General features: G+C 34.1%; 1 protein-coding gene across 1 annotated transcript; it reads right to left on the bottom strand.

Annotated features, from left to right (window-relative positions):
• Positions 1–919: 919 nt before the first annotated feature.
• LOC139847661 (F-box protein GID2-like) lies at positions 920–2,112 on the bottom strand. The gene has a single exon (XM_071837388.1). The coding sequence runs from the start codon at positions 2,077–2,079 to the stop codon at positions 1,501–1,503; it is 579 nt and encodes a 192-aa protein (XP_071693489.1). The 5' UTR covers positions 2,080–2,112; the 3' UTR covers positions 920–1,500.
• Between the last annotated feature and the right edge of the window lie 10,243 nt (positions 2,113–12,355).

Below are 12,355 nucleotides of genomic sequence, written 5' to 3'. Positions count from 1 at the left end.
TCCGAAAATTCGGATATCCGAATTTCAATAGTGAATTCACTCATCCGATATCCGAATCCGAAATCTGAAATTTCGGATTCGGATATCGAATTATCCGAAATTTCAAATAAAGCAATGAAAGTAATGTTCTTGCTGAACAACGACCTTTAGTGGAATGCAAATATAACATAAAGTGTAATTCAAATATAAGGCTAATAGATATACTGTAAGCTTCTGGTTTCCACCTGCTTCTTTGTCAATGATTTTTATTTTAGAATTTTTTAAGCTTCGGGAGAAAGGTAAAGTAAATTTGGGTTTGAATGTTCTAAAACTTCTACTATACATTTGAAAAGTGCCATCCGATATCTTGATACGAAAAATTGGATATCCGAATTTCGAATATCCGAAAATTCAGATATTCGATTTTTCGAATTTCAATTTCAGATACTAATATTATGAACACCCCTACTGACAATAACTTCAACCAAACCCGACCGAACCAAAAGTGCTATAACTAAACTAGCAAACAAAGAAACGACCAATTAAGAATATACAAAGCACATTCTAAACAAACAAGCTTAGACTAACACAAAACTAAACTAAACAATCATAAAACCAAAAGTAGGTAAGTTTGTTCAACCATTCTAGCAGGGACCTTTTCCGTTCTTTTTATCCGGGCGATTAGTAATTCCGTCAATTTTGTCGAGGTGAACACCTTTATCTTTTCGAGACTTGAAGTTGTTTGAGAGGACGTTAGATGAGTTGACTCCGATTAAAGAGCCAGAGGAACACGTACTATGTATGATGTATGAAGTTTAAAAAGTTTAACTTTTCGATTTAATGACAACTTTTAATTTAATTTGGCTAGCAATTTCTGAATTGACAGTACAATTCGTCAGTTTTGTGTGCATAAATACTTCATCAAAAATCAACGAGTTAGTTGAAATAAATAATTATTATTATACTTAGAATTATTCCTTCTGGTGAAAGTTCTTTGTTCGGTTGTTACATTTCCATCCTTTCATTTCAAAATACAAACAAACAAAAAATTTACTTTTCCATCTACCCTACCCACTTTCTCACCTTTTCCTGTTTTTTGCTCATTAATTTCCCCACAAAAAGACAACATCCACCCCTAAATTACTCCTCTCTTTCTTTTCTTCTTATTTGTTTTCTTAAAATTAAAATAGAAAAAATTAGAAAAAAACAAGCAAAACATCCAACTCTATATCTATATTCTACCATGTCTTCATCTATTTGTACTTTCACCTGCTCACAATCTGTCATTTTAGATTCTTCATCCTTTTACATACATTTGTAGTTTTGTACCTATTGTATTCACCGTTGTAAATTCCAAATTTACACTTTCACACCTCCAACTTATGAAATTCACTAATAAATCACCAAAAACAAAAAATAACTCAATCAACTCCTCGTTTCATAAACAACATTTTTAAACCAACAAATCAATATTAATTAATACAACTACAAACTCAAATTAACAAATTAAATCAAACAATTCTACTTCCGATTCCTAAAATTCATCTTCTCATAATACCGAATTGAAAGAAGCGACAACGAAAGCTGAACCTCATCTTTTCCCCAACGAGTTTTAGGCGAATTAGGTTTCGACAAAGCAATCGGACGCTGCAACTGCGGCTGCGGCTGCGGCGCTAAGCTCGGCCACGCCGTAGCGGCAGCGACGGTGGTAGAACACGACGGTAGTACGACGGTGGAAACGGTAGGTTTCGATAACGGCCACAAATAATGCGCGTGTAAACGACGAAAACCACCAAGCGCTAAAACAACTGATCTAAGCTGATTATTATTACACGTCATATTATTCATCCAGTGTTGTGTACAGATCATCTCCCATAACCGTTCATCATTAGCCGTTCGATTAAACTGTTTGCTGACGCAACTAACCGCACCTAACGTTTTAGCGTCCACGTGTTTTAAGATCTCGTAGAGTAAGTTATCGTCGAATGGAAACGACGTCGTCGGCGTGAGGTTTTCGGTGGATGATGATTTTAATTTTTTTGATTTGTTTTCGATCGGGTGTTCGGGTACGGGTACGGAGCCGGAACCGGAGCGTTTCATTTGATTTTTGTTATGATTTGTGTGAAGAGAGGATTTTAGGTTTTGATGGATTTTGGGGTGAATTTTGGGGGGTTTTAAACTGAATGGGTGGCCACCCACTATTGATAGTTTACGAAATGGACAAAAAAAGTAATGAATGCAATTTGGGGTGTTTTTTGTCAGCTAGCGTTTTGGAGTTGTGGTTTGTGGTACCGTGTCCGTGATTTGTTTTATTTGAATTATTAGATTACTCCGTATTAGATTTTTGTGAAATTTGTTTTGTTTTGTTTACTAAAAGTTAAAAAAGAAACTATGCTAATTTGTTTTCGGGATAGCAAACAGGTCATACCCAAAAACAAAATAATTATTTTTCTGATGGTCTTTTTTTGCAAGAGCAGAAAATAGTCAAATACTATGTAATCGTTTGATTTTTGCTTAAGCGATTTTACTTCCCTTGACGGAAGTTGAAACTTATTAACCGGGCAAAGTAACTGAATCTAAAAGACAAACACCTACAGTTGTGATTTGAACTTATAGGATAAACGATACTATGATAAAGACACCTATACTTGTAAATTGACCTTATAGGATTAAAGATACATGACAAAGGGTATAGGTATTTTATAATTTCATAAGTTAGAAGTTAATTTTAATAGTTAGTACAAATAAATTTTAATGAGGTGTAAAAAGTATAGATTTACCTTTTTCAATTTTAAGTAGGAAAACTTATATAATATATACTTATCAATTTCATTGTTAGTTTAAAAAGAACAACTTTTATATTTAAAAAAGAAAACTATTTCTATTCAGCGTTTTTCTTAGCAATGGACCTCATACTAGTACTAGCTATATCAACAAATTAGGTGAGTTTCTAAAAGCCTAGTAATGCCTAAACAGCAAGAGATTGGGCTAATTTATTGGGTTAGTTTTTTGGGTATTTGGGTCGTTATCTGTGGGCTAAAACCTATAGGCCTGGGTAAGTGGTATGATTTGATGGAAAATCGTGTGTACTTTTACCAAAACAGATTAACGCAGCGGATAGTTAAAATAATAATCTTTTATTATTTTATGAACAAAATTTAACAAGATTATATTTTCACTTATTTAATGAAACATGCACACGATTAATCTTTCCTAATGATCCAATTACACCATAATAATTGTCATGAATATAAAACAACAAAGGAGGAGTTGATGATATACCTTTCTTGGAGAAATTGATGAGACGGAGAGAAACTTACGATCAAAAGTATGACCGTCTCTTTGGATAGTCCACACTACACTTCAAACGACCGTCAATGGATGCTAGTCCAAACCCAAGTAATATTAATCAACCTTTGGTTAATATTATGAAATTAAAATTTTTAGTTCATCGAAAGAAGAATGAGAGATTAATTACTCCGTAATATGGTACAATATATATAGATATTTTAAAAGAACCCATGAATTCAATATCATAAAGTCGTATTTTTCAAATACTTCAGGGGTATGTTATGTAACTTATAATTAATAATTTCTATCATGTCGCTTTCATGTGAATAGTAAATTAATTAATTTCGATTCATTTACTATTTATATGAATAGTAAATGAATTAATTTGATTTACTATTTTGTTACTTGAGTAATATATATACATCATATATATATTTTATTTGACGTCTCGGTGTATATGTGTGTGACCCCGAAGGCTCAAATGATGTTGGCCATATAGTTATATGTTGTACCTTGCACATTAATCCTACATACTCCCACTTGTGCATGGCACAACACCAAGTAACTATACAAACAATGGTAAGCGTCTAGCAACACGTCATTGTCCCCAAATTCATGTGAGGGTAGTTTCTCGAAACTGTTTATGGTAAGTTTTAAATGTCATTCGTCCTTTTGTTTCAGATACTTTAGTTAAACTTGAGATATGGATCATCGGTCATTCTCATTTGTTTAACAATTTTGTTTCTCGATCTTAGAACTGAATTAGATCACCAAACTAATTAAGTATCATCTTAATTACATTTGGGTGCGGCCACACAAATATCTTATTCATTCATCGAGGAGCTCAAAAAGTATCTAACTCCAAACATTTTAGAGGAACAAATCCTATATTGCATACACGTGTCTATCACGACCTTTACATTATACCCAATAATGGCCTTTATAACAGCCTTATTCAGGACAGCGTTTAACCATATCAAAGTACAATATTCCACACATCAAAACTGGCGTGCATATCAAGTCTAAGGACATAAAGACATAATCACTAAAAGATTCACTACTGACAATGATCCATGTAGTGACATCTCGGATGGGTCATTCCAACATTCATCATTAATGAATACATATGAATTTTGGTCTCAACAAGTTAACTATTTATCATCAATAAATATAACCAAAACTTCATATTAATCTTAATTCATGTTATTCCCATAAAATAACCGATTATGGAGATTTTGAATAATCAACAATTATTCATGGATTAAACATGCTAATATAGAACACAGTGATATAAATAAAACTGATCATACCAACTATATATCAATTCATTAAGATAAAACTGCTTAATGTTCCAAAAATATTCAAATACTAAATTACAAATTAAAAAGATCAGCAGCATAACGAAGTCCAATACTACTAGCATGATCATCATGCTTGTTGTGTGTCATGGGCTTCGTGAACGGGTCAGCCACATTATCATCTGTATGAATCTTAAGAATACTAATATCATTCCTCTCAATGACTTCTTGAATGTAGTCAAACTTTCGAAGAATGTGTCTGCTACCTTTACGTACACGTGATTCTTTTGCAAGTATAATAGCACTTGAATTATCACAGTACATTTCCATAGGGGATTCAATGCTGGGAACTACTCCGAGTTAAGCAATAAACTTTCTAATCCAGACAGCTTCTTGAGCAGCTTCTGAGGCAGCAATGTATTCTGCTTCCGTTGTAGACTGTGCAACTGTGCTCTGCTTTGAGCTTCTCCAATCAACTGCTCCGCCATTCATGACAAAGACATACCCTGACTGGGATCGAGAATCATCTCAATCAGTTTGAAAACTAGCATATGTATAACATCTAATACTCAACTCTTCTTCCAAACCACCGTAAACCAAGAACATATCTTTAGTTCTCCGTAAATATTTAAGAATGCTCTTAACAGCAATCCAATGTTCTTCACCTGGATTCTGTTGATAACGACTCGTCAAACTCAAAGCTAACGATATATCAGGTCTAGTACATAACATGGCATACATAATGGATCCTATAGCCGAAGCATACGGAACACATTTCATTCGTCTTATCTCATCAGGTGTGATAGGACTTTGAGACTTGCTCAAGGTTATGCCCTTTTGCATGGGCAATGCTCCGCGCTTGGAGTTTTGCATGTTAAATCTTCGTAAGATTTTGTCAATGTATGTAGTGACCCGAACTTTTCCAAGTTTATATATATTAATTGAGATTGATATTTACATGATTAAATGTTTCCAACATGTTAAGCAATCAAACTTGTTAAGACTTGATTAATTGAAATATGTTTCATATACACAATTGACCACCCAAGTTGACCGGTGATTCACGAACGTTAAAACTTGTAAAAACTATATGATGACATATATATGGATATATATATAGTTAACATGATACTATGATAAGTAAACATATCATTAAGTATATTAACAATGAACTACATATGTAAAAACAAGACTACTAACTTAATGATTTTTAAACGAGACATATATGTAACGATTATCGTTGTAAAGACATTTAATGTATATATATCATATTAAGGGATATTCATACATGATAATATCATGATAATATAATAATTTAAAATCTCATTTGATATTATAAACATTGGGTTAACAACATTTAACAAGATCGTTAACCTAAAGGTTTCAAAACAACACTTACATGTAACGACTAACGATGACTTAACGACTCAGTTAAAATGTATATACATGTAGTGTTTTAATATGTATTTATACACTTTTGAAAGACTTCAATACACTTATCAAAATACTTCTACTTAACAAAAATGCTTACAATTACATCCTCGTTCAGTTTCATCAACAATTCTACTCGTATGCACCCGTATTCGTACTCGTACAATACACAGCTTTTAGATGTATGTACTATTGGTATATACACTCCAATGATCAGCTCTTAGCAGCCCATGTGAGTCACCTAACACATGTGGGAACCATCATTTGGCAACTAGCATGAAATATCTCATAAAATTACAAAAATATGAGTAATCATTCATGACTTATTTACATGAAAACAAAATTACATATCCTTTATATCTAATCCATACACCAACGACCAAAAACACCTACAAACACTTTCATTCTTCAATTTTCTTCATCTAATTGATCTCTCTCAAGTTCTATCTTCAAGTTCTAAGTGTTCTTCATATATTCTACAAGTTCTAGTTACATAAAATCAAGAATACTTTCAAGTTTGCTAGCTCACTTCCAATCTTGTAAGGTGATCATCCAACCTCAAGAAATCTTTGTTTCTTACAGTAGGTTATCATTCTAATACAAGGTAATAATCATATTCAAACTTTGGTTCAATTTCTATAACTATAACAATCTTATTTCAAGTGATGATCTTACTTGAACTTGTTTTCGTGTCATGATTCTGCTTCAAGAACTTCGAGCCATCCAAGGATCCGTTGAAGCTAGATCCATTTTTCTCTTTTCTAGTAGGTTTATCCAAGGAACTTAAGGTAGTAATGATATTCATAACATCATTCGATTCATACATATAAAGCTATCTTATTCGAAGGTTTAAACTTGTAATCACTAGAACAAAGTTTAGTTAATTCTAAACTTGTTCGCAAACAAAAGTTAATCCTTCTAACTTGACTTTTAAAATCAACTAAACACATGTTCTATATCTATATGATATGCTAACTTAATGATTTAAAACCTGGAAACACGAAAAATACCGTAAAACCGGATTTACGCCGTCGTAGTAACACCGCGGGCTGTTTTGGGTTAGTTAATTAAAAACTATGATAAACTTTGATTTAAAAGTTGTTATTCTGAAAAAATAATTTTTATTATGAACATGAAACTATATCCAAAAATTATGGTTAAACTCAAAGTGGAAGTATGTTTTCTAAAATGGTCATCTAGACGTCGTTCTTTCGACTGAAATGACTACCTTTACAAAAACGACTTGTAACTTATTTTTCCGACTATAAACCTATACTTTTTATGTTTAGATTCATAAAATAGAGTTCAATATGAAACCATAGCAATTTGATTCACTCAAAACGGATTTAAAATGAAGAAGTTATGGGTAAAACAAGATTGGATAATTTTTCTCATTTTAGCTACGTGAAAATTGGTGACAAATCTATTCCAACCATAACTTAATCAACTTGTATTGTATATTATGTAATCTTGAGATACCATAGACACGTATACAATGTTTCGACCTATCATGTCGACACATCTATATATATTTCGGAACAACCATAGACACTCTATATGTGAATGTTGGAGTTAGCTATACAGGGTTGAGGTTGATTCCAAAATATATATAGTTTGAGTTGTGATCAATACTGAGATACGTATACACTGGGTCGTGGATTGATTCAAGATAATATTTATCGATTTATTTCTGTACATCTAACTGTGGACAACTAGTTGTAGGTTACTAACGAGGACAGCTGACTTAATAAACTTAAAACATCAAAATATATTAAAAGTGTTGTAAATATATTTTGAACATACTTTGATATATATGTATATATTGTTATAGGTTCGTGAATCAACCAGTGGCCAAGTCTTACTTCCCGACGAAGTAAAAATCTGTGAAAGTGAGTTATAGTCCCACTTTTAAAATCTAATATTTTTGGGATGAGAATACATGCAGGTTTTATAAAAGATTTACAAAATAGACACAAGTACGTGAAACTACATTCTATGGTTGAATTATCGAAATCGAATATGCCCCTTTTTATTAAGTCTGGTAATCTAAGAATTAGGGAACAGACACCCTAATTGACGCGAATCCTAAAGATAGATCTATTGGGCTTAACAAACCCCATCCAAAGTACCGGATGCTTTAGTACTTCGAAATTTATATCATATCCGAAGGGTGTCCCGGAATGATGGGGATATTCTTATATATGCATCTTGTTAATGTCGGTTACCAGGTGTTCACCATATGAATGATTTTTATCTCTATGTATGGGATGTGTATTGAAATATGAAATCTTGTGGTCTATTGTTACGATTTGATATATATAGGTTAAACATATAACTCACCAACATTTTTGTTGACGTTTAAAGCATGTTTATTCTCAGGTGAATATTAAGAACCTCCGCTGTTGCATACTAAAATAAAGACAAGATTTGGAGTCCATGTTTGTATGATATTGTGTAAAAACTACATTCAAGAAACTGATTTCGATGTAACATATTTGTATTGTGAACCATTATGTAATAGTCGTGTGTAAACAGGATATTTTAGATTATCATTATTTGATAATCTACGTAAAGTTTTTTTAAACCTTTATTTATGAAATAAAGGTTATGGTTTGTGTTAAAAATGAATGCAGTCTTTGAAAAACGTCTCATATAGAGGTCAAAACCTCGCAACGAAACCAATTAATATGGAACGTTTTTAATCAATAAGAACGGGACATTTCGGTTGGTATCCGAGCGTTGGTCTTAGAGAACCAGAATTTTGCATTAGTGTGTCTTATCGAGTTTGTTAGGATGCATTAGTGAGTCTGGACTTCGACCGTGTTTACTTGAAAAATGATTGCTTAACAAATTTTGTTGGAAACTATATATTTTTAACATGTGAATATTATGTGATATATTAATCTCTTAACGCGTTTGATATTATGTGATAGATGTCTACCTCTAGAACAAGTTCCATTGACTCACCTAATAATAATGAAGAGTCAAATGTAAATTGGAATGATTCGTGGACTGATTCACAAGTTCCCGAAGAGGAACCGGAAGAAGAGTCGGAACCGGAAGAAGAATCGGAACCGGAAGAAGAATCGGAACCGGATGAAGAAATAGAACCGGTGGGGGAAATAATAAAATGGTTAAGTGAAAGAAAATCCTCAACCAACCGACCAAGGTTAATTATGGTCAATGGTGTTTCCGCCAAGGAAGCAAAATATTGGGAGGATTACCAATTCTCCGATGAATCGGATTCCGACGAGAATTCCGATGATGTTATAGAAATTACCCCAACTGAATTTAAAAAGGCAAAAAAAATAATAATAAGGGAAAGGGCATAAAAATAGAGAAATCTAATTCCAACCCCGATGAACTTTATATGTATCGTCAACCCCCGAAGTCCTTAAGTTGTAACAATGACCCAGGAACCTCTAAACCACCAGGTTTTTCTAAACCAATGTGGAAAATAACGGCTCGTATTAGGGGAACATAATATATCCCTAGAAACTTGACAAAACGAACCAAAACCGAAGAAGAAGAAACAAGCGAGTCGGAATAAGATAGTTATATTCGTGTGGTGTAATATATATAATATAGTGTGCTTATGCTTTATGATATATGTAAAAATTGCTTGTATTAATAAGTATTTTTTTATGAATCTAACTCTTGTCTATTTTACAGTATAAAAACACAAAATGGATAGACAACCCAATATTTTAAGAGACCTACCCGGAGACATGATTGATGAAATCTTGTCCAGAGTCGGTCAGAATTCTTTGGCACAACTATTTAAGGCGAGATCAGTTTGTAAGACATTCGAAGAACGTTCCAAGAATGCCTTGGTTTATAAAAGGCTTTCGTTCGAAAGATGGGGGATATCACATTGGGAAATCCATAAGTTACGATGTGTTTACTTTGACGCATATATTGCGGGGAACCCAAATGCTATTTTACGCAATGGGTTAAGAAATTATTTTGACTCAATATATCCGAATATTGGACTTCGTGATTTAGAAAAAGCGGCTAACATGCAACATAAAGAAGCATGTTATGCTTACGGATTAGTAATGTTCGCTTCTCACCAAAGTGAGAACAAGAACATCGGGCTACAACTATTAAACAAAACGTTCCCACAAGTGACGGAGTCGGTAATTGGGATAAGAAATGAGGTTTTTAGATTGTTACGGGACTGTTGGACATTACGTAACCCTCGTCCCTTTGACGACGTTACAACACGCTGTCTTGTCAACGGCCATAACGGTTATGTTCCACAAGACCAAGGATGGGAAGTAATCCTAGTAAAACCAGAATGCAAGACTTGTTTCTGGACGTATGAATTACGTGTCTTTATTGCCTTTGCTGAACGACTTGTGTACTAGCTAGAATTATCTTCACAACCATCTTGTATCAAATTTATTGTGTGCTATATTTCATGCTATATGTAAAATAAGCGGTATTGTATGTTTGTAAAATATTGTGTAAAAGTTTGAACGCGAAATATTATTATAATCAGTTTTTCATATAGAATTGTAGTAGTTGAATTGTATATTAGCTACTAAGTATGAACTTAACGGGTAGGTACTACCCGAATTTAAACTTATAAAACGCTAATATGAAGAAAAAGCTTTTATAAATGAGTTCATATTATGCTACGAAATACTATTAACTACTCTTAATATTCTGTATGATTAACTTGTTCCATTTGACAATTTTGAAGGAAATGGCACCGACTACTCGACACACCGTGAATATGAATGAAGAGGAATTCCGTACTTTTCTAGCTTCAAACATAGCCGCAGTACAGGCTGCGCTACATACCAACAATAACCTTGGATCTAGCAGTACAGGAAATCGTGTAGGATGCACCTACAAAGAATTCACTGCCTGCAAACCTTTGGAATTTGATGGAACCAAAGGACCGATCGGATTGAAACGGTGGACCGAGAAGGTCGAATCGGTGTTTGCCATAAGTAAGTGTACTGAAGAGGACAAAGTAAAGTACGCTACGCATACCTTCACAGGTTCTGCGTTAACATGGTGGAATACCTATCTAGAGCAAGTGGGACAAGACGATGCGTACGCACTACCGTGGTCAGCATTCAAGCACTTGATGTATGAGAAGTACCGTCCCAGAACCGAGGTCAATAAGCTCAAGACAGAACTTAGAGGGTTACGAACCCAAGGATTTGATATTACCACGTACGAAAGACGATTCACAGAATTGTGCCTATTGTGTCCGGGAGCATTCGAAGATGAGGAAGAGAAGATCGACGCGTTTGTGAAAGGATTACCGGAAAGAATCCAAGAAGATATAAGTTCACACGAGCCCGCCTCCATACAACAGGCATGTAGAATGGCTCACAAACTAGTGAACCAGATTGAAGAAAGAATTAAAGAACAGACTGCTGAAGAGGCCAATGTAAAGCAAGTCAAAAGAAAGTGGGAGGAAAACGGTGATAAGAATCACCAATACAACAACAACAGCAATTACAACAATTATCCCAACAATCGCAACATCAATCGCAACTACAACAAACAGCCCAACAACAACAACAACAACAACAACAACAACAACAACAACAACAACAGCAGCAACTACAACAATCATCCCAACAACAATAATAACCGCAACAACAACAACAATCAGAAGCAGCTATGCCAAAGGTGTGAAAAGTATCACTCGGGGTTCTGCACCAAATTTTGCAACAAGTGTAAAAGAAATGGTCATAGCGCGGCGAAGTGTGAGGTCTACGGACCAGGGGTTAATAGAACGAAAGGAACAAATGGTGTCGGAACGAGTAATGTCGGAGCAAGTAGTGTCGGAGCAAGTTATGCCAATGTAGTTTATTATAAATGTGGAAAACCGGGCCACATTATTAGAAATTGCCCGAACCAGGAGAACACGAATGGACAAGGCCGCGGAAGAGTTTTCAATATTAATGCGGCAGAGGCACGGGAAGACCCGGAGCTTGTTACGGGTACGTTTCTTATTGACAATAAATCTGCTTACGTTTTATTTGATTCGGGTGCGGATAGAAGCTATATGAGTAGAGATTTTTGTGCTAAATTAAGTTGTCCATTGACGCCTTTGGATAGTAAATTTTTACTCGAATTAGCAAATGGTAAATTAATTTCAGCAGATAATATATGTCAGAATCGAGAAATTAAACTGGTTAGCGAAACATTTAAGATTGATTTGATACCAGTAGAGTTAGGGAGTTTTGATGTGATAATCGGTATGGACTAGTTGAAAGAAGTGAAAGCAGAGATCGTTTGTTACAAAAATGCAATTCGCATTATACGAGAAAAAGGAAAACCCTTAATGGTGTACGGAGAAAAGGGCAACACGAAGCTACATCTTATTA

This window comes from Rutidosis leptorrhynchoides, chromosome 5 (assembly GCF_046630445.1).
Source record: "Rutidosis leptorrhynchoides isolate AG116_Rl617_1_P2 chromosome 5, CSIRO_AGI_Rlap_v1, whole genome shotgun sequence".
Lineage (NCBI taxonomy): Eukaryota > Viridiplantae > Streptophyta > Magnoliopsida > Asterales > Asteraceae > Rutidosis > Rutidosis leptorrhynchoides.
This window is presented reverse-complemented; position numbering and strand designations above follow the sequence as displayed.

Excerpts from the sequence above, each read along its gene's own strand:
- LOC139847661 (XM_071837388.1), bottom strand. The coding sequence starts at position 2,079 with ATGAAACGCTCCGGTTCCGGCTCCGTACCCGTACCCGAACACCCGATC.